General features: G+C 40.5%; 1 protein-coding gene across 1 annotated transcript in view; it reads right to left on the bottom strand.

The window, feature by feature from the left end:
* Positions 1 to 19,286, bottom strand: part of sv2a (synaptic vesicle glycoprotein 2A) — a 49,178-nt gene that overhangs the window by 21,334 nt on the left and 8,558 nt on the right. Inside the window, exon 2 of the mRNA XM_010769585.1 lies at positions 6,411 to 7,198. Coding sequence (XP_010767887.1) covers positions 6,411 to 7,020 — 610 coding nt within the window. The 5' untranslated portion in view covers positions 7,021 to 7,198. The remainder of the gene's footprint in view (positions 1 to 6,410; positions 7,199 to 19,286) is intronic.

The following is a 19,286-nucleotide window of genomic DNA, read 5'->3' on the forward strand; positions in this document are numbered from 1 at the left end:
GCAGCGAGAGCAACAGTCTGATCATTGAGAAAGAAGAAACAAGAACTGCAAACAAAAACCTATGTTAAAACAAAGAAAAAATACTTATAGTTTACATGATTACACAAATGATTTGTTTGCAACTTATAGTTTTATTTTTGAAATGTATTTTATTTTGCTTGACTCAGTTTTTTTTCTTTTAAACTCATAGTTTTGCTTTATTCTGAGAAAGTGTTGCTTTATCTTTGATACAAAACTAATCCCATAGTTTTGTGGCCTTTCTTTTATTAAAAAGGGTTTAAAATGTTGCAAAACATTTAATTGCAACTGTAATCTCAGTAGCAAAAAGTGTTTGTATGGTGGTTAGAGGCTCATTGTTATGTGATTTCATTGTGTTCCTTATTACCAAATGTTTCTGGAGCATCTTCCCTTTAAATGGACGCACAAGCAATGACACATGGAACATTTTATTAACTATAATGCCAGAGTCCTAAAATGATGGTGTTTTGAGGATTGTAAGCAAGGAATAAATATCCATAAATGTAAAATCCATAAAGGTATTTAAATAAATAAATCAGCTTACTGGTGCGTTCAAATCAATCTTTAATGCAAACTCTCTTCAAACGAGCAGCAGGGAACGACAGATTTCCAGTCGTACTAATAGGATAATTATTGCTCATCCAACAACGCTGGGACTGAGATATTCCTCATGCTGCATGTCAGCATGTCTTCTTTGGTAGTAATGACCAGCTTCCTGTAGCTTGTTCTTTTCCTCAAAGCAGCAACCTTTAAGATGCAACTTGTGTCTCCACTCGATGGGAATCACCACACCACAGCCGACAGGGTTTGCTGCAAAAGACATCGAATCAGCCCTGGCTCCATACTGCTAAATGGTGTGAGTGAACCAGACGAATAAACCAATAAGGGTTGAATGTTTTACACAGAAACACACAAGAGGACGCCCACATGAGCTTTTAACAGATCTGTTTGATCAGCTAACATCATCCATTACACAGTCTAACAAGCTTACTAATGGGATGATGACATTGGACACAGTCTTTTGCTAGAATTACAACATTAACGGAGAGAAAGCGATACGTTTCGCACTGCGGAAGGATATTCCTGATTATATGAAGAGGGGTTTCCTTTTATTTTGGATGAAAATACCTTTGATGTATTGATAGCAGTGTGTTTGTGACTCATTCCCTCCATCTGTCTCTATTTCTGTGTAAACACTGCAGTGCTGAATTGGGGAAGAAGGTGACTTTCAGTCTCTTGTTTGATTGAATGCAAGGATTCTTTGTTTGCATACAGTGTGTTGACGTGTTTCAAAGGAAAAAAGTGAGTCCAACATCTGCCAGTGTGTTCTGCTGTGAATTTGTGTCAATATTCCCATGTTCTCAGGTTTTGCAAGGGTGTACTCTTATTCAGTGTGTGTGTGTGTGTGTGTGTGTGTGTGTGTGTGTGTGTGTGTGTGTGTGTGTGTGTGTGTGTGTGTGTGTGTGTGTGTGTGTGTGTGTGTGTGTGTGTGTGTGTGCTTATTTGCATGTTTTACCCTGGCAGGGCAACATCAACCCATGTGGTGATGACTGAACACAATATCCATCGCCGCAATGCAGCAGCTTGGCGGTATAAGGACAGACAGACAGGAAGTCATAAACAGTTACACCTCAAAGTCTGAGGGTCTGTGCTGACCTTTCACCCTTTCCAGCACTCAATGGATCACTATCTGCCCTCTCTACGCCCTCTGTGGTCACATCAAGTCTGTTTATCTGTGTGACTTGTAAGCAGATGCATTTGACACAGGGTTACAAAAATTCCCAATTTATGTAATGTATCGGCAAAATGATTGATTGGAAGTTGTGGCAAAAATTACTTAAACATTTAGTTAGCTTTTTCGTAACTGTTGCTGACTGGATTTTGGTGTTTTGAGAATAGTTCCAGATCACCAAAGGAGATAAAAACGTGCCTATCTGTAAACCGTGGTGTATTGGTTTGAATAACGGGGGAATAACCATCTAAATGAACATTAATGTTATTCCATTACTGCTAGATTGTGTAAATAAGCAACTGTTTACTTCTGCTACAGTGCTCTGAAAGAGTGCACCGTTTATTTGGGATTTGTATGTGTCTGTTTTCAGTGTTGAAAAGAGAAGATTCAAAAGCCAGAACAAGGTTGGACACACGATTCTATTCTCATCAGTTTTTTGCATTTTTAAAACAAGCTACCAAGTATTGTACGTTTTATTCATTTAACAATTTCCACCTTAGATCATGTCAATAAGTTTCCTATCAAATGTGTTTTTAAGCCCCTGAGGTTTGTCTACATTTCTTAAGCTTTTACTATGACTTCCAGTCGATGAGTAAACTTAACAGAAAAGGATATGTGCAATATCACAAGAGCTCTTGCTTTCTCTTTCATTCCATGTTTTTCAATAATGAATATGATATGCAATTAAGATATATATATATAACAAAAAAGGAAATCAGACGGAGCTGGAAACATTGAGAAGTATTGAAGAGAGAGATGGGATGAGGAGCGATAGCACAGGAGAGAAGAGAAGCAGAAGTCTTCAGACAGCTGAGCACCTCGTCACTCTGGAGAGGAAGAGGGGGGAGGGGAGCATAAAGAGTGAGGAAGAGAGAGAGAGCAGGGGAAACAAGAGAACGAGGAAGAGGAAGAGGAGGAGGAGGACGAGGACGGTGGCCAGTCTGTGTGGTGACAGAGCTCCCAAAGGCTCCAGGGTAGTGTGTGTGTGTGTGCGTGCGTGCGTGCGTGCGTGCGTGCGTGCGTGCGTGCGTGCGTGCGTGCGTGCGTGTGCATGAACATGGAAAGAAGAGTGTGTGCCACTGGAGGGTTGTGTGTCTGTGTACACGAGTGAGGGAGGGGGCAGGGTTAAGGGGGGGGGGGCACTATTAATAGCCGGTTTTCCCTTTCTGCCAGAGCGCACCGGGCGCTTTGAATGAGCGGGGGGCCGAGGAGGAAGCAGTCCCTCATCAGAGGCCAGTCAGCCTTGCCCTGTGACAGTGAGTGCTAAATGTGGGATGTAATACTAAACAGTGGAGCATCACTCACTTCACTGTTTAGTCATTGTAAAGACAGAAGCTGTGGTTTGTGTGTTACTTAATGCATCTATTATAGCTTTAAACATGTTTCCATCAAACACATTCTTTTTATTTTCTCTGCCAGCATCTCCAACAGGTGCCAACATATAAAACAGACACAGGTTGTCCTTCACTCCCATCCACATCCTGGTTATCTCCCTTGATGTCAGCTTTTGATCCTGTGTTAATGTAAAGGCCACGGACACATTACTGTACATAAAGGTTTCTTTTAGCCTCAGGAGCAACTGAGTCATAGCTTTGTCAAAGACATGGGGCGTGTAGCTGCATCTCTTGAAGAATATCAAGCAGCAGTATGGCTTGTATACCAAAATAATGTGGTTCCATGGGGCCGTATGTACATAATGCCATATGAGGGCCATTCAAGGTCATTTGAAGAAAGAAATGCCAAAGACTGAAGAGGGGTGTAACATTTAAGGATAATCTCAACATTTCCCAGAACAAAGTTGTACATTTATGACTAGACAATACTTCTATTTTGTGTCTGTATGTACTGTAGTCAAAGATGTCCTCAACATATACATGTATGTCACATTGCTGGTGTAAGGAATTGTTATTTTATATATTTATATGTATCATTTTCCACCAACCCAAAAATGTTGGGTATATAGGGGGCACAGATATGTTGATACTTACACATACAGTATATGTATTATAAAGCAATACAAGAGTTCCTGTATGTAATGAAGCCCCACTTTGAATCCCAATGATGGCACACTAACATCACTGCAGCTGCAACCTCTGCAGCCTCCAACAAGGACGACTCAATGACAACTCCTCTGTGCTTCTCTGCTGCTGTGAGAGTGTCTCCTCTCGCTCATCACTGTGCAGAAACGCTGCACCACAGGCATCACTGCTGCCATTTCAGAGCCTCACTCTGCCTGCCCATTTCCATATCTCTGTGCTAGTGGAAACATAACATGAATATGGGATCAGGGATATGTACAACAACATATCTAACAAAGTCAAAACTAATGTGTTATTTTAACTAGCTGTGATGTGTTCCCTCTGAATCCTTCTCTCTGGGTACATCTGAAATCTTTCTGATGCAATGGAGTTCATATTTTGCAGGCAATTACCCCTCACACATGTGCAGGCGCTTTCTGTCACACACAATACAGTAGATACACACACACACAGACACAATACATGATTGGCTGGCAGAAGAAGCTCCGTTTGGACCAGGTGGAGAAGAAGAGGGTGAGGGTGGGGGTTGGGGGAGAGGACACTAGGACTCATGGGATGCAGAGAGGCATGAGCAAAGGAGGCTCTCTAGCATGAGTCAGGCTTATTGCGTAACAGGGAGAGGGGAGGGAATCGAGAGAGGAGGATGAAATGTTAGAAGCATCTCAGTATATTTACTTAAAATAATGTAGGTACATATTTGAGCCTGTTTTTATTAAGTATTATTTAGGGCCTGATTGTTAAAACATTACAACATCACATAAGGATATATAGTACTTCTTAGAACACTGTATAATCTGGGGGCTGCAGGAACATTATCATTTTAGTTCTATTTATTTATTTGCTTTCTGCATTTATTCCTTTCGTAACAGACCTTTACTGCAAGACCTTTCCTCACGTATTTATCATGCGGATGTTTTTACTTGTTGCCCCCCACCACTGAAATGCACAGACACACACATCAGGAGTAGGATGACACACATGCACATTTTTATGTTGATATATAGTACTAGACAGACACACAGGCTGGTCACTCTAGGTGTCAGCACTGCAATCCATCAATCCATACCGTGTGCTGTCTATGCTCCATGGGAAAATCACACAACCCAGTAACTGATTAAAGGCATGGATGAAGGCCAAATGTACTGTGTGTGTGTGTGTGTGTGTGTGTGTGTGTGTGTGTGTGTGTGTGTGTGTGTGTGTGTGTGTGTGTGTGTGTGTGTGTGTGTGTGTGTGTGTGTGTGTGTGTGTGTGTGTGTGTGTGTGTGTGTGTGTGTGTGTGCGCGCGCAAGTCTTATGCAGAGAGAACACTGCACAGTGATACAAAGGTCAGACAGGAAAACTGGAACACACACATATCTCACCTCACTGATATGTGCAAGAGCTGGAAATAAACACTGCTCTGTATCAACACATTTTTCTTTATCAAATTTTTGAAGAAACTTCAATTTTAAATCTCTTAAAATCATAATCAGTCTATATTCCAGATAAATCCAAAGACCAGGCAGTAACAGAGTAATTATAAGAGCATGTAAGATGTATCCATATATGGCTCTCTGAAGCACATAACCAACTAAAATCTAATTAATTCCAGACGTAAAATCTTTTACAACAAGAAAGGAAACTATCACAAGGTATTTGGTATTTGTCTGTATGCCACACATTTGCACCATATATACTATAAGGGATAAACAAATTGAACAAAAGAAAATGTGCCCACGATCACCTTTACAACTTGAAACACACAAAGTCACTGAAGCAGAGAAGTGAGAGGCTGTGAGTTCGATTAAAATTCTGCACGGGCAGTTGAATCTTAAATAGCTGTAGTTCTTCTGCCAACGAGTCAGAAGAAAACCAATTACTGGGGGATAAACGGCAGAGGTTACCGCTAAGAGAAGATGGAGATAAAATGTGAAGCGGTGGCATAAATTCCCAAAGGAGGCACGAAGATTAAAACAAACAGAGAAAGGGCACAGAAGACAGTAGACGAGTGGCTCAGTGGACAGAACACAAGTTGTACTCTAAAGCTAGCATAAGTTTTTGCCGAATACAGTGATACTCCATTTACAGACAGGCCTGCCACCATTTTTTACATTTGAATACAAACAATAAACATGGAGCTCGCAGCCCATTGGCTCAGTCCTTTAACACATGGTATTCCCTTTATCTACACATTTTAGAGAAGGCTAAAACACCCACAAAATCTTAATGTTTATGAATCATCCTGATTGCTCAACTAAAAGGAAGTTGCAGCTATTAAATGCAGTCAAGTTACATTTGTTAGGTTAAGAATAAAGACAGATGAGTTATGAGCCTTTTAATGTGTATTCATTTTATCTCATCATTTTTCTTTTTGTTATCTGGCCCCTGGCCTCCTTTCATTTTGTAAAAGTGGCAAAACAAGTTGAGTTTCCCAGTGTAATCCCTCCTGCCATGTTTAGTTAAATGCATTTTATAGAAGTATCTTATTAACGCTAGAATAAAGATATCTGGAAATCTTATTAATATATACTTATATTTATCTGTTTTATTGTGTTGCACTGTTGGAGGAGCCGGTGACCTAAAATGTTCATTGACATATCTACACTATGTAAAAATGAAAATAAATACATTTTGAATCTTACCCAGCATGCCCTTGTTGGGCTCAGACAGACACATGTCCTTCTCTGCGCTGGGCAGCACGAAGCCGACCACGAATATCTCCACGCCGTCCGCCATCAGCGCCAGGCCCAGTGCGAAGTAAAGCGTCCACTGGAACTTCCCGTGGCCGCACTCCTGCAGGATGGTCTCGTACTGCTCGGCCAGCTCCTCCTGGTCCTTCCTCCTCTCCGCCTCGTAGGCCGACAGATCTCTGAACTGCGCCTGGGCGGCCTCCACGCCGTCCATGCCGCCCGCCTTCCCCGAATCGGCTCTGGGGATGCCCTGGTACTCCCCTTCGTAGATCTCATCGTCCTCGTCGTGACCTTCAGTGGAGTCGCTGTGACCTTCATCGTCATTGGCCTGGCTGTCATTGCGATGGTATCCGTCATCGTTGCTCGCCGGCATGCCGCCGTAGTCGTCGTCATCGTCTTCCTCCTCAAAGCGTTTGTAGGAGCGCTTGGTGTACTCGTCGGCCACTTTGTCCGCGCCGCGCCCCATCTTCTTGCCGACCTGTTTCTTGGCCACTTTGGCGATGTCCTTGGCGCCGCGGACAAAGTCTGAGCGGCCGTCTCTGTAACGCCCGTCGTCTTCCATCTTGGAAGTGGAGGTGGTGGTCAGTTGCTGCTAGGAATGGGAGCTATCAGGAGCAACCCAGGCACATGAGGGTGCGATGTGGATTTCTGTTTCTGGTGAATTCAGCACCGAGGACAGCTCCCTGCTCCGGCTCTGCTGCTGGGGGACTCTGGCCAGCCTGCGGGGTGGATAATAAATCCTGTGGAGAAGCGAAGAAAAATGGTCTGTGTTAGTGGGATCGATTGGCAGTGTAGTGCATGTGAGACAGACACATCCATTGTTAGCACCTTTTTCAACAATGTAGATCAGAGACAATTTACACTGACGGACCATTGGCATTTACATTATCTGTCTCAGCACTAATGGCGGGACAAAAAGACATGACAGCTTTAAGGTGCTGACATGAATCCTGGAGCTCTGTGACCTATATTGACTGAGCAGCAGTTATCTCATGGCTCTCTCCTCAGCGCAGCACTAATCACTCGGTGGCATTTACATCATGGCACACCGCAGAGCCAACATATAATGGATCCATGCTGTGACACAGACATCTGTGAATAACAAGCATGGCTGCAATACTGCATGGTGCAATAAAGGTCAATGGAATGAGAAAGTTCTACTGCTGTTAGGCTGAATGTCCCACTGAGTACACTTGTGTTGGGTTTGCAGCGACACAATCCAGTTTATCGGTATAGGTCCAATACTGGATTAATCCACTGGATAGGATTTCAGTGGCGGTAAACTAAAAGTGCTGTCTATGACAATGTTTTAATACAAAGAAGCAGCAGTATTGCATCACTGAGGCATGCCATGATTGTTTCTTTAATAGGGATAGAATATGTTCCACAGCTTAAGCATGAGATGTTTTAAGCTAGGTTAGCTAGCTTACAGCAATTGTTAAAGAGAGATAAAAAGAAGGAATTGGATTGGTGTCTGAAGATAATCAAGGTTGCAGTATCAGATCAGAAATGGCAAAGCGACCCCTCTTGTGAGTTCAATCTGTGAATTGAGACTAATGTTAAAACCAACATTTATTGCTGTGAAGTAATGTTTTTGCAAAAATGCAAATGCACTAATTAATGCAGTGTGAAACAGATCAAAGCGATTAAACGTTGTTTCGGTGTTGACAGGAAATGTCCTTGCACTAATCAAAAAAATATAGAACATCATTTTGTCTCACAATATTCTTCTTGGTCAATTATTCACTAACATGGATTTATATTCCTTTCTTCCACTTGTTCACCACCCTCCCCCCTCCTGCTCCCTCACACATCCCCCTCCATCACTACTTTCATTTTCCTGCCTCGTTTATCTTTGTCCTCTTTAAGTTGAGAAGAGAAAAACAAAGACCAGCCATTGTGAATCTATCAGCACCACCCTGATCTTTTCCATGACACTTCTGCCGCTGTAATGCTAACCTGAACAAGAATACAAAAGAAGGGCTAAACAAACATAGCAAACTTAGCATGTGCGTTTCATGAATTGTAGTTTAAATATACTCAGAACCTCTTGGTTAATAAATCAGCCTTAATTGGCAGCTGGGTAGCTTAAAAATAAAATTGTTTTTGAGAATTGCTACAGTAAGCAAAACATATTACAATTTGATAGTATAGACTATTGATATTTCCTTACACCTCTAATAACATGTACTTTAAAGATAAAATGCCCAAATCCACATAATATACTGTATTTCAACCCCAAGTATAAACAATGTCTTAGTGTGTAAGCAGCTTTGTCAAAAGAAGGGCAAAGCTCAGCCAGACACATATTTTGACCAAAACATATTTAGGCTGTGTCTGAGTGATGCGGTCATCTGAGCAGTTTGTTATGTGTGTAGTAGACCTGCAAGTGATCAGTCTTGCATGGCCTGCAGAGGAGAAGGGCCAGAAACATTGGCCTTTGCTTCTGAGCTGTGAGCACAGCTGTTGTGTTCAATGATGCTTGTTGACATGTAAACAAATATCAAGCAAGAGTAGCCATCCACTATGTTTTGGACTCAATTAAACACTGAATATTGAGGGGAGGAAACTAGCTTTACTTTAAAGGTTTGGAGATAGTTGATGACTGGCCATTACATATATTTGGGGGACACATTTTGCATGATCTAAAAGTTTGTTACAAACACTTTGATGAACTACAATAAAAATGAATAGGAAAACAAGACTTATAGCCTCATCAAGGAACCAATCATAACTTCCTGTATACCCTGGTCTATCTATCATCTGCATGTGCAATGTCTCTAAGATGAGGGATTGCTTTTCAGCGTGTCTCCTACACAAACACATCTCCAGCATGTCTGTGCTGAGACTCAGCAGAGATGATGTGCGCCCAGAGAGCCAGTCTTTGGGGATCGGCTGCAGCTGTAGCAAACACTGAAGTCATTCTTGTATCTTCCCACAGTCTCTTTAAGAGAGCATCAGCAGCAGCTCAGCATGGGGGGGGGGAGAGATGATGTTCAGCCTGAGAGAGCTGGCAGCACGCAACAACACAAACACTGGCTCAATGTGTAACAGCACCGCCGAACACTGTCTGCTAAAGTGCTACATTTGTTACCTAATAATTAATGAATGCCCCGTCATACCCCCATTTACAATGAAAGTGAATGAAGAAAAAATAAATTGCTTGTCTGTAATTTTGCAACAATGCTCAATTACTTTTCCTTCCTGTGAGTCATCACTATTTCTCCGTACCCTTTATTTAAAAAAAACAGAAGTACCTATAATTAACCATACACTATCAAGTAGCAGACAATACTGTAGGTGGCAGATATTACACTAAACCTGTAATTTAAAAATATTTTAACGTGAAATGGATGGCAATGCAGAGTTTAAAGTATTCCCACTCTCCCTTAATCCACTGCATTATAACAATTGTGAAGAAGGTGTTGCAGGAGCAATAGAGGCTAACATCAGTTTTTCTGAGTCGATCAATTACATTTTGGCAAACATCATGCCCCCATGGCTTTGTATTTATTGCTGTCTGGATATACAGGAAGTAATCAGGACGCTCAGACAGTGTCAATACATCAATGAGCCATGTAATTCGTATCTGGTACAATGGAAAGGCAGTGTTACATTACAATGTTAATTGCCGAGTGCCAATTAATGACAACATTATTATCGACGTTCCTGTATTTCTGTATGATAATTACATTATGGCAAAAAACCAGCAGCAGATGTTTTTCAGAAAAGTCTGAGGAGGGGAGCAGGCAGGAATGAGGAAACCTTTGAAAGCTTCCCGTGTAGCCTCGGGGGGAGGGGGTCGAACAGACACAGACTACTGCCAAGCCAACGTCACACAGCCCGGAGGTCTGCTGGGACCACTGAGTTTCTGAGAACACACTCGCTGAAAGCAACTGAAACTGAAATTGGGGAAGGTGGGAGGAAGTTTACTGTAGATCCCCCACCACTCAAATTGTAAGGATGTGGACAGAATAATACAATAAATACACAGATTACAGAATACAAATCTACTTTTGTATGTCTTTGAACAGTATTTAACCAGATGTCAAACATTGATTACAGGCAGGCACGACGGTGGCAAAGGTAAAGTGGATTTATTCATCTCCAATCATGCCCACATTTCCTAGAGCATAGCATATTTGATATGAATTAAATCTGCTATAAAAACGAGACCAGATTTTTCTATGAATGTCAGTTTTTGAGCAACGACAGAGGCCAAAATGTGGCCTGCATACAAGGTAAGGCTGGTTTATAGCTGAGCAGCACATTAACTCCCCACAGGCATAAGATAAGAATCAGTACACCATACATCACCACCACCACAGCACCATGTTGGATTGATGTTGATTTTATTACTTCAGGCGGGCAGATAGTTTAGAGGTTGCTGAACTGCATCATTGGGGGTCAAAACAGAAACACTTCAGGCTGAACTACAGGAACCAGCCAGGGCTGAATCAATGAACACGGTGAGCATCAGTGACTGGAGTATCAGTGGCAGTGACTTTGCCTCAGGTCTTGTTCAATTCCTCACTTAATAACTCTGTTCTATCCAAATGCATAAAAACAATTTGTCACTGAATGATGTATATGGATTCACAGCCTCAGAAATGTTAGTTCCAGGTTGAGCTCCAATATCCTCACACAATGTAATCACCACATGTCCATTATCATCATCTGTTTATCCTTCAATCTGTGGTCGAAAAAAACTGCAGCATTTACTTTATTTTTTTTACAGTTTCTCACTCGGACAGGCAGCATCACATCATCAGCAAATGTGGTGAAAAACATTTGGTGCTTTGTCACCAGGCTGGATGGCAACCCATCATTTGCTCATTTTAGTTTTCACTTGTTTGTGATAATAACTGAGTAAACAATTCACGATGTCCAAGCCAGGAAAATCCACCATGTGGCATTTGTAATGGAGTCTGATGAATTGTTTTGTTTTAGTAGTCCAGCTTTGAATCACTTGTCCAGCTGCTGTTAAGTCAGTCTGTTGTTTGGTCAGTCAATCAATCTGTAAAAAAGCTATGCATGTTGCAACACAGATGTGCAGATTTAGACATGTGAATTTCATTTGGGCATGTGCTTCTCAAAGATATATTTAGGACTGCAACAAGTTATTATTATAATATATTATATTTAAATGGACGGAATAATTGTGTTGTCTACAACATATCAGGAAAATACGGGAAATTCATGTTGTTATTTCCTCAAACCAGCAGAAGAACATTTCAATATCCAAAGATAATGAGTTTACCATCATGCATGACAAAAAATGACACATATTCACAATGTTATGCAAGTGAAAAATACATCTTCATTCAAAACAGTGAATGTGTTGTTTTCTCCAGGTGGGGTAGGTAAGTTTGAGAAACCGGCTCGAGATACACTTTTTTTTATATTCCATGGAATGCTCTTAACATCCCGATAGCAATGAATATCTTAAGTGCTTTGACAAAAAATCCATTAAAAAAAATGTAATCTGTGGAAGCTGTAGCGCTGTAAAAAGCAAGACCAATCATTTTACCCGGCCCGGCTAAAATAACTGGATGGCCTACCTGCCTGTCAGCCTCCCATCTGTGCACAAACTCATCTCGTGCCCTCATTGGTCATGTGCGAGTTTGTGTGTGTTGGAGGAGGGGCTCTGTAAGGAAGTGGCAGATTTGTTCCGGCTGTGTATTTTCAAATCCTAGCGCACTCGAGCTGGTTTCTCCAAAGTTACCTACCCCACCTTTAAAGAGTTAAACCATGACTCCTCTCTAATCTACATCTTGGAAGCAATTTGGAGAGTGATTGCTCTATTAGGAATATATTAAAGGATTTGAAAGTCATGACGGCTGTGCTAACTCACTCATCTCCACCCTGCAGCAGAAAATTGGATTTCAAGGCAACTGTCAAGAAAGCAGCAAGTGATAATCTCAAATTCCCCGCTTTAAACCATCATCCCTTCAGTAAACGTAAAGGCGACATCACCAGCAGATTATATTTCACTATGTCATGTTGACTAATGTCAGCAGACTGTGGTTCAGTAAAGCTGCAGTGCAAACGGATGAATTAAACATAAGGTCTGTGGTGGAAAAGTGGAAATGACCTTGGTTGCAGTTTTCATAAATACATTGAAAGGAAGGACGGCCCGTGTTATGTTTTAAAATGTTCAAATCTTTATGCAGGCTGCACAGAGAGCTGGCTACACACTGAAAATACTATTCAGCGAAAGATTAATAATGTTGGATGACAGCAGCAACCAGGGAGTATTGTACAATCAATGAGTTTGCTTTGTATCTTTATCAAGTTCGACATTTACCCAGCCTGCACCACTCCCATAAAAGACACATAATGTTAATGGCCAGAGGAGGGTTGTACAGCCATGTAAATATTGCTTTTAAATTGAGAATAAGAGGAGGCCAAGATAACTGTGTGTGTTGTGCTGATAACATGATGTTAGATGCATATTCATTCCTAGAAATAATGGTCTGTTTGTGTGTAATAATATTCTTCATGATAAAAAAGATTATATGTAAACCATTATGACTCCCAAAAGTCTCATCGATGAACACTATAAGGTCGACAGCCTGCAAAGCTGCTTATTTTCATGTTAACCGGCCATTTATATTATTTTCTCTGTGCACTACCACCTTGGGAAAGAAATTAATAAAAAGGTAAAAATGGTGATGGGAATTTCTCGCATGCTCAGGCCGAATCAATGAGGGCTGTTGCTTTATTTAACAGGTCTGAACGATTTCGTTTTCATTTGCTCGGGAAGTCTCTGTGATTATTACTATTATTATGTAACCCTTCTGTAGTACCTACTGGGGCTCATTCTAAACATTTCAAGCACAGTCTAAAAGAGGTCACACAAATTGAGAGAAAGCCGCTGTTGGTTTCATAAAGGAAACGAATCCTTAACGATAAAGGATTGGAGTCATTTTAACTCTAAAATACACATGTGGTTTCTTGTCCTTTCATCGCTAAGCTACAATATGACCTGCTGTATTTGTTTGGTGCATTGTTGACAATATATCTGTATTATTTTTACTTTGGACACTGGAGTCCTCTGTCTACACTAATGTCTGATTCAATCAATTTTCTATTTATCTCTGAGGGGTCAGATTATTGGATGATCCTCCTTCGTCACCATGGTCACGACCTTTGTACAAGGAGACTCTCGAGGCAGTGAGGGCACCCATCACCATCCGATTAGCCTTTTACAAGCTGGAGATAACGAGAAAAAAGAGCGGGAGTTGATGGTCTCTTTGCCTATGAATAACAAATAGCTTATAGCGTTGCCATGCTGGCTGCTTTCTTACTGCGGTACAAATATAACCACACAATTTAAATATACACATTGTATGTATTTGTATGCAACTGGCCCAAACTGAAGGCTGTATTGTGTTTGGAGTAAAGAGAAAGTTGATAAGCTTGCAATAAAAAGACTTACAGTGAAACAAAGCACTTTTTCAAACTACTCTGGCATCTGTAATGAAGTGGAAATTGATAATAAATGAACGGTCGCAGGGAGGGACCGAGGGAAAACCCGTGCTGTCATTTGCCGCTGATGAAAGACTTAATTATGTAATCCCATTGTATTTTTAGTGAGCAAGAGAATATGCCAGAGGGACCATTTATAATCTGACCAAAAACATAAGTGGAAATGATTAATATTGTTGCTCTGTGTCTGCTAGATGTATTAGTAGGTAAATGAAGGATACAAGATCAATAATTCTGCTTTGTTCCTGGATTATTAAGGTGATAATATGTCCAGCTGTGTGGCCAGAAAAATAAATGCATGCAGGTTTAATATAGTATACCCTCTCTGCATCCTGTAGTGATGTAAACGATTAGTAGTAGAAGATAAATTTAAATATAAGAAATTGTCACAAAAAAACAAAATGTACCCAAGTGTGTGGGAAAGGCTTTGTTATGTGCCATTATCTCGAAAAAGGGTTTTACATTTTGATATATCTCCCATTGATACTTGTGCTGCAATCTCAAGCTGAAGCACTTAGTAGAATATTGGTATATATTTGTAATTTGGTGAATTTACCCCATCAAAAACAGCACTTGGAGGTGTTTTCTGCCATTTAATCTGGCATTCTATTTAATATTGTTAAGGCAACAGAGAGCGTAGAGTTGTGAGTAATGTTACAGTGAGTCTCGGTGGATGTTTGATCTGTAAACGTTATTGATGTACAACATGCTCTTGGTCTGCAGTAGAGTAGCGCATTGGGAATATTATATTATCTATATGAATAGTCGCCCCACATCTCAACTATTTACATCCAGAGGAGCACTACAGATCTGCAGCTGCCACTGGAGGAGAGATAACCTCATTAGTCCGAGTCCGACAAGGCAGCTCTTTCAACACCAGCGCATAACGGCCATTCATAACTCTCGCTGAAAGCCCTGAGCATTTAACACTCACTCTTGACTCCACTGTTAAAACCCAAACGCTAAAAGCATCTGCTAAACTGCCGGAAATGATTTCCCCCTTTCACATCAGGCCGTGGCTCTCAATTATAGGAGCGGGACACTATATTTAGTGGAGATGCAAGACTCGTTTAGCAGCAGACAGCTTTTGGCCGGGCAAAAGACAAGCGTTTAGGGCTCCTAGAAGATGGATGAGGAGGAAGAAACCAGTGAACGGTTCATATAGAGCATCGCGGCCATCGCCCTTATACCCCACACCACTTTAAAACGCTCTCTGAATAAACTAGCTTTGGAGGAAAATCTCATCACACACAAAGCACCATTTATTTTCTTGACATCGGTTCACGGTTGCTATCTTTTTCTCTGATGGATATTTCTTCTTGATAGCAAATCAAATGTAAAAGGGCGCAGATTAATCATGAGGCGGAACTTTATCAATGAAGTTGACTGTTATGTCCACATTGTGGTTTTGTCTCATCATCTGTTTGTAGATTAGTCTAACACCACTACTCATGTCCGCATCACTGCTGAGACTTTGATCTGGTCCACCTGCTGCACACTTTAGTTTGTCCTCATTACGACTGGTGGGGGCAAACTCAAGCTATCACAAGCCCAGGTTTTGTTTTAGCATCTAAAAAAACAAGAAATAAGCAGGAGAATAACGTGACATGCTACAGCTGAAAATGTTTGGTTTGCAAATAATTAATGACACACTTTTAGAGAATACAGTATTCACCATTGTATCATTTGTAAATCCTATCACAAGACAACAGAGTTCCATTCATGCTTACCTCATCAATATGTCTGTAACACTTTCTATGCATCTAAAGTGCATTATGAGGGCATTCAGATGCATCAATATGTACTTAACACATACAGTATTAACTTATACTGCATGGACTCTGATACTGTAGCATGCCATGAGTCCCTACTACAGTTCAATGTGAAGTGAGAATAGGTATTTATGATGTATTGTATGAAGTCCCATCAGTCAACCTCTGACGTATGAGTCAAGAGCATCATCAAGACAGATTCTTTATAAGTCACATCTTAAATGTGTTATGACAGTTTATGCATTTTGAGTGAATGCTCTCACAATGCCCTGTTCCATGGTCTTTGTAGAAAGTGTGACTAATATTGTTTTATTAACATTACGACAAATGTCTACTCTGATGAGAAGGGTCACACTCATAGTGATTTATCCACTGAGAAACATCATCCGTAGTTTCCCTGAACTCTACGAGGCATTTTATCCTTTTGCAGCTTTTTGTTTTTGTTTTCTGGAACACAACTAGGGTTTGGATCCAGTATTATCACTCTCATTCACCTGTTTTTCAGCAAGCATCACTGATAAACCCCTGAACACAACATAGTTGAGAAATAAGAAGCTAGAGAGATAGATATGTAAAGTTTTGGAGATCAGAAACAGAGCTCCAAAAAGAAGAAAAATTGGACTTAAATTATTTTTGATTGCTTAAAACACAACTACAAGTAGGTGCTAGGGTTTCTCTGTGTCTGCTACATGTGGAGAACATTCACCATTTCAATTGAATAAGGTTTTAACATATTAAGCTGCCTCAGAGAGACCAGAACTCCATTACCATAGATTTAAAGCAACACTACAACACATTAAGACAAACAATCCCAATGCAGAGTATTACATAACGTTTAAGAGTCTAAACTGTATTTATATTCAACTACTGTGCTGTAAAGGAAGGCTGCTGTAAGGGAAACCAAAATGAAAGGCTGCTGTTCTGATAGAGTCAAAAATAAATAGGAGCGTTCGGAGATTTTGGAAAGAACGCACTGCAGCGGATTAAACAGCAAAGTCGAAAAAGCCTTTTCAAGAGAGAAAACAAACACACCCAAAGCAACGCCATATAGCAGCCACAACCTCTCACAGGAAACCATGTTTTATAACATGTAGTATCAATTAAACCCCACTGTGTCATGCTGAGCAACCAAGCACTGTTCAAACTAGATCCAAAACACTCCAAAGATACTGAAAATGTCGGGTTGGAGCATAAAATGGTGCACAAAACATCCCGTTTTTTTAATTTATTTAAAAGCATTGTCAGTTTTTTCCTTGTCACAATTTATTTACTGTAATTTAGTAAATAACAGAACTGATGAGAGCAAGAATTACACTTCCACTTCATGCCGCTGAAAGTTGAAACAGCGTTTGAAGTTAGCTCTCAGTGCCTCAGGTGCGTTGTTTTACATATACATTTCTCACATTCAATTAAAGTTGCATCTAATTAACAGCTCTCAGGTTCGCAGCCAGGATGAGTCATTCCCGTCTCCAAATATAACCTCAGTTCTCATCACCACGCAGACTAACACACCTTCAACATTAACACGTTACTTCATCCATAACTCTCTCTCTACTGGAGCTGCAGCTAATTATCATTTTACCTAATAATTGTATTCGTTTACTGCTTGGTCAATACAAATGTCACATAATATTTTTTTTAAAAAGCCTGTTACAATGTTCCACCCCAAGATGACATCCTCATGTCTTCTTTTGTTTGAAAAGGAGTCTGAAATACAGATATTTCGTTTAATATCACACACAAACAAATGTTTTTACTAGAATGAAAATGAATACAAATAGTTATTTCTTTATAAGTTATTTTAGCTTACTGTTTCTGCATCGTGATATAGCAGCCACATTCAAATGTACAATGTATAAAATGTGTCTCCATTATAATTAAGTAGTCAACTTGTATGAATTCAATCAAAAGGCTAATGTTACAATAAATTACTCAAAATACAAAACATTTTTTAATTAAAATAAAAGCAGAATGGAACATGAAGATAACAGGAAATATAAAGGTTGAAGTTGTACTACTACAATAGGACTCATAATGTGTCTAAATTGCAGTTTTGGTGTTACTGCTGCAATCTTTTCTCCACTTTCGTTCACACACTGAATTAAATCTTGACGCTCATTTTGACGGCACAGATGCTGCGGTTGGCGAGTGTGAAAGAGAAGAGCGTGAGTAATAATAGTCTTTCTCTATTAGTGTTATAAATGTGTGTGAAGATAAATGTGTGTGCCAAAGAGAAATGCATGTGTGCAAAAGTAAGAGTTTAGTGCAGCGTGTGTGTGTGTGTGTGTGTGTGTGTGTGTGTGTGTGTGTGTGTGTGAGAGCGAGAGAGTGTGTGATAGGTGGCGATGATGAGGTCAGTGGTGAATGCTGGGAGCTGCAGATGGCTGGGAATGGCATGCGGCGCTGAATTCATTTCTCTTGACATCTTTGATTTCTCGTTGAGACCCACGCAGATAATTCTTCTCCTCTGAGAGATCGGCCTCGAGGCTCAGTGCGATCCTGATCAAGAGTAAGCTTTGACGGTGAATGGGTTCGTTCTTGAACTGCTTACATTTTCTATTTTTCTTCCAAGGTACAGGTTGGAAATACAAACGATGTATTGAAGTGTATGAATTGGATTTGTGTCTAAGGTGGATTTGTCATTTTAGAAAACTCCTCACACGGCAAGAAACCAAACACCACAATCATCCAGGGGAGAGATGAAGTCGAAGGCAGTGCTTTATAAATCAATAAAAGTAAACTCCAGCACTTCTGCAAACATCAATATGATTCGTGTCATAATCATACTGTCACAGGGGCATTTTCTCACAAACACCACTGGATAACAAATTAAAACATGTCTATCTATATCATTATTCCTCACGACCCGCTGAACTGCATAAGACACCCCTGCAGCGCACACTAATAAAACTCTTTTTTTATGCTCAATCCACTAGCTCTCAGTTGGAGAGTCTTTTCTGCTCTCATGGGCGCATCAGGAGCGTTGCATTCTGGGTAGGGTCAGCCTAGCCCACACGCTTGCTCTGCCTGAAGATCCCCCCCATAAGACTCAGTCAACAAACACCTACGCTCATAATAAAGCTTGTTCAGACCACAGTAGATTACATTCAGCCGCATATGCTCATTTCTGATCAGCTCGCCAAAGTAGTTTGTGTACATGTATAACATTTACTGTAGGAGGGTACAGACTGCTGAGCAACAGGAGTAATTGATTAAATGCAACAAACTGTAGTCATTCAATGAATATGCAGTATGTGGAAACTTTCACATTCATGTTATAATGACTGTAGTAGACTCTTAATCTTGTTAAACGTAGAGGTCTTAAGAGAAAACCTAAGAATAATATTTATTAGCAAGTTACTTTAAAAAAGAAAAAGTGCAATAATCTCTCCTCTTGAATTAAAAATTAAATTGATTTATCGTAACACACACACACACACACACACACACACACACACACACACACACACACACACACACACACACACACACACACACACACATTTTCCTTGGGGTCACTCCCTCACCTTCCCCAAGAACATCATAAGACAGTGAGCCCCCCCCC

The sequence above is a fragment of the Notothenia coriiceps genome, unplaced genomic scaffold (assembly GCF_000735185.1).
Source record: "Notothenia coriiceps isolate Sejong01 unplaced genomic scaffold, NC01 NC01_scaffold00007524, whole genome shotgun sequence".
NCBI classification, from domain to species: Eukaryota; Metazoa; Chordata; class Actinopteri; order Perciformes; family Nototheniidae; genus Notothenia; species Notothenia coriiceps.